General features: G+C 65.4%; 1 protein-coding gene across 1 annotated transcript in view; it reads left to right on the forward strand.

Moving 5' to 3' along the window:
* Positions 1 to 695, forward strand: part of CPT1B (carnitine palmitoyltransferase 1B (muscle)) — a gene marked incomplete at both ends in the record, with an annotated part of 1,029 nt that extends 334 nt beyond the window's left edge. The window contains 2 exons of the mRNA XM_009079054.1: positions 268 to 432; positions 561 to 695. Of these exons, the coding sequence (XP_009077302.1) occupies positions 268 to 432; positions 561 to 695 (300 nt within the window). The remainder of the gene's footprint in view (positions 1 to 267; positions 433 to 560) is intronic.
* Between the last annotated feature and the right edge of the window lie 106 nt (positions 696 to 801).

The raw sequence follows: 801 nt of genomic DNA on the forward strand, positions 1-801 counted from the left end.
AGTGCTGGGACTGGCATAGATCTGGGTGCAGGTACTGGTGTGGGTGCAGGTGTGGTGTCAGTGCAGGTGTGGGTGCTGGTAGGGGTGCAGGTGTGGGTGCTGGTACTGGTGCCATGCCATGTCACAACGTGTCATGCCAGGCCTGCAGGACATGGCGGCCATCAAGGCCTCTATGCACGTGGCCCAGGCACTGATGTGAGTGCGGGTGCAGGTGCGGGTGCAGGTGTGGGTGCCGTGCCGTGGTGACGTCTCGTGCCGTGCCCGCAGGGCATCGCAGCAATCGAGGCATCACTGCGCGTGGCGCAAGCTCTGGCCAACGACGTGGACTTCTGCTGCTTCGCCTTCTCCACCTTCGGGAAAGGTCTCATCAAACGCTGCAGGACCAGCCCTGACGCCTTCGTCCAGATCTCCCTGCAGCTTGCGCACTTCCGCGTGAGCCGCGGGGATGGGACGGGAGGGATGAGATGGAGGAGGGGATGGTGGTGGCATGTGGATGGGACAGGGATGGAGCTGGGGTGGGATCAGGTGGGATGGGGCCATTCCCACTGTCCTTCCCGCAGGACAAGGGCTCCTTCTGCCTGACCTACGAGGCCTCCATGACGCGGCTCTTCCGCGAGGGTCGCACGGAGACCGTCCGGTCCTGCACGGCCGAGGCCACGGCCTTTGTGCGCGGCATGGCTGACCCGCGGCTCAGCGTGAGTGGCCCTGGTGTCCACGGGCTCCGCAGAGCTCCGGAATGTGGCCATGGTCCCTGGGAACGGCCCTGCCCCTGCAGAAAGTGTCCGTCCCTCCTGGGCCTTC

The sequence above is a fragment of the Acanthisitta chloris genome, unplaced genomic scaffold (genome assembly GCF_000695815.1).
Source record: "Acanthisitta chloris isolate BGI_N310 unplaced genomic scaffold, ASM69581v1 scaffold34297, whole genome shotgun sequence".
In the NCBI taxonomy this organism is placed as follows: Eukaryota; Metazoa; Chordata; class Aves; order Passeriformes; family Acanthisittidae; genus Acanthisitta; species Acanthisitta chloris.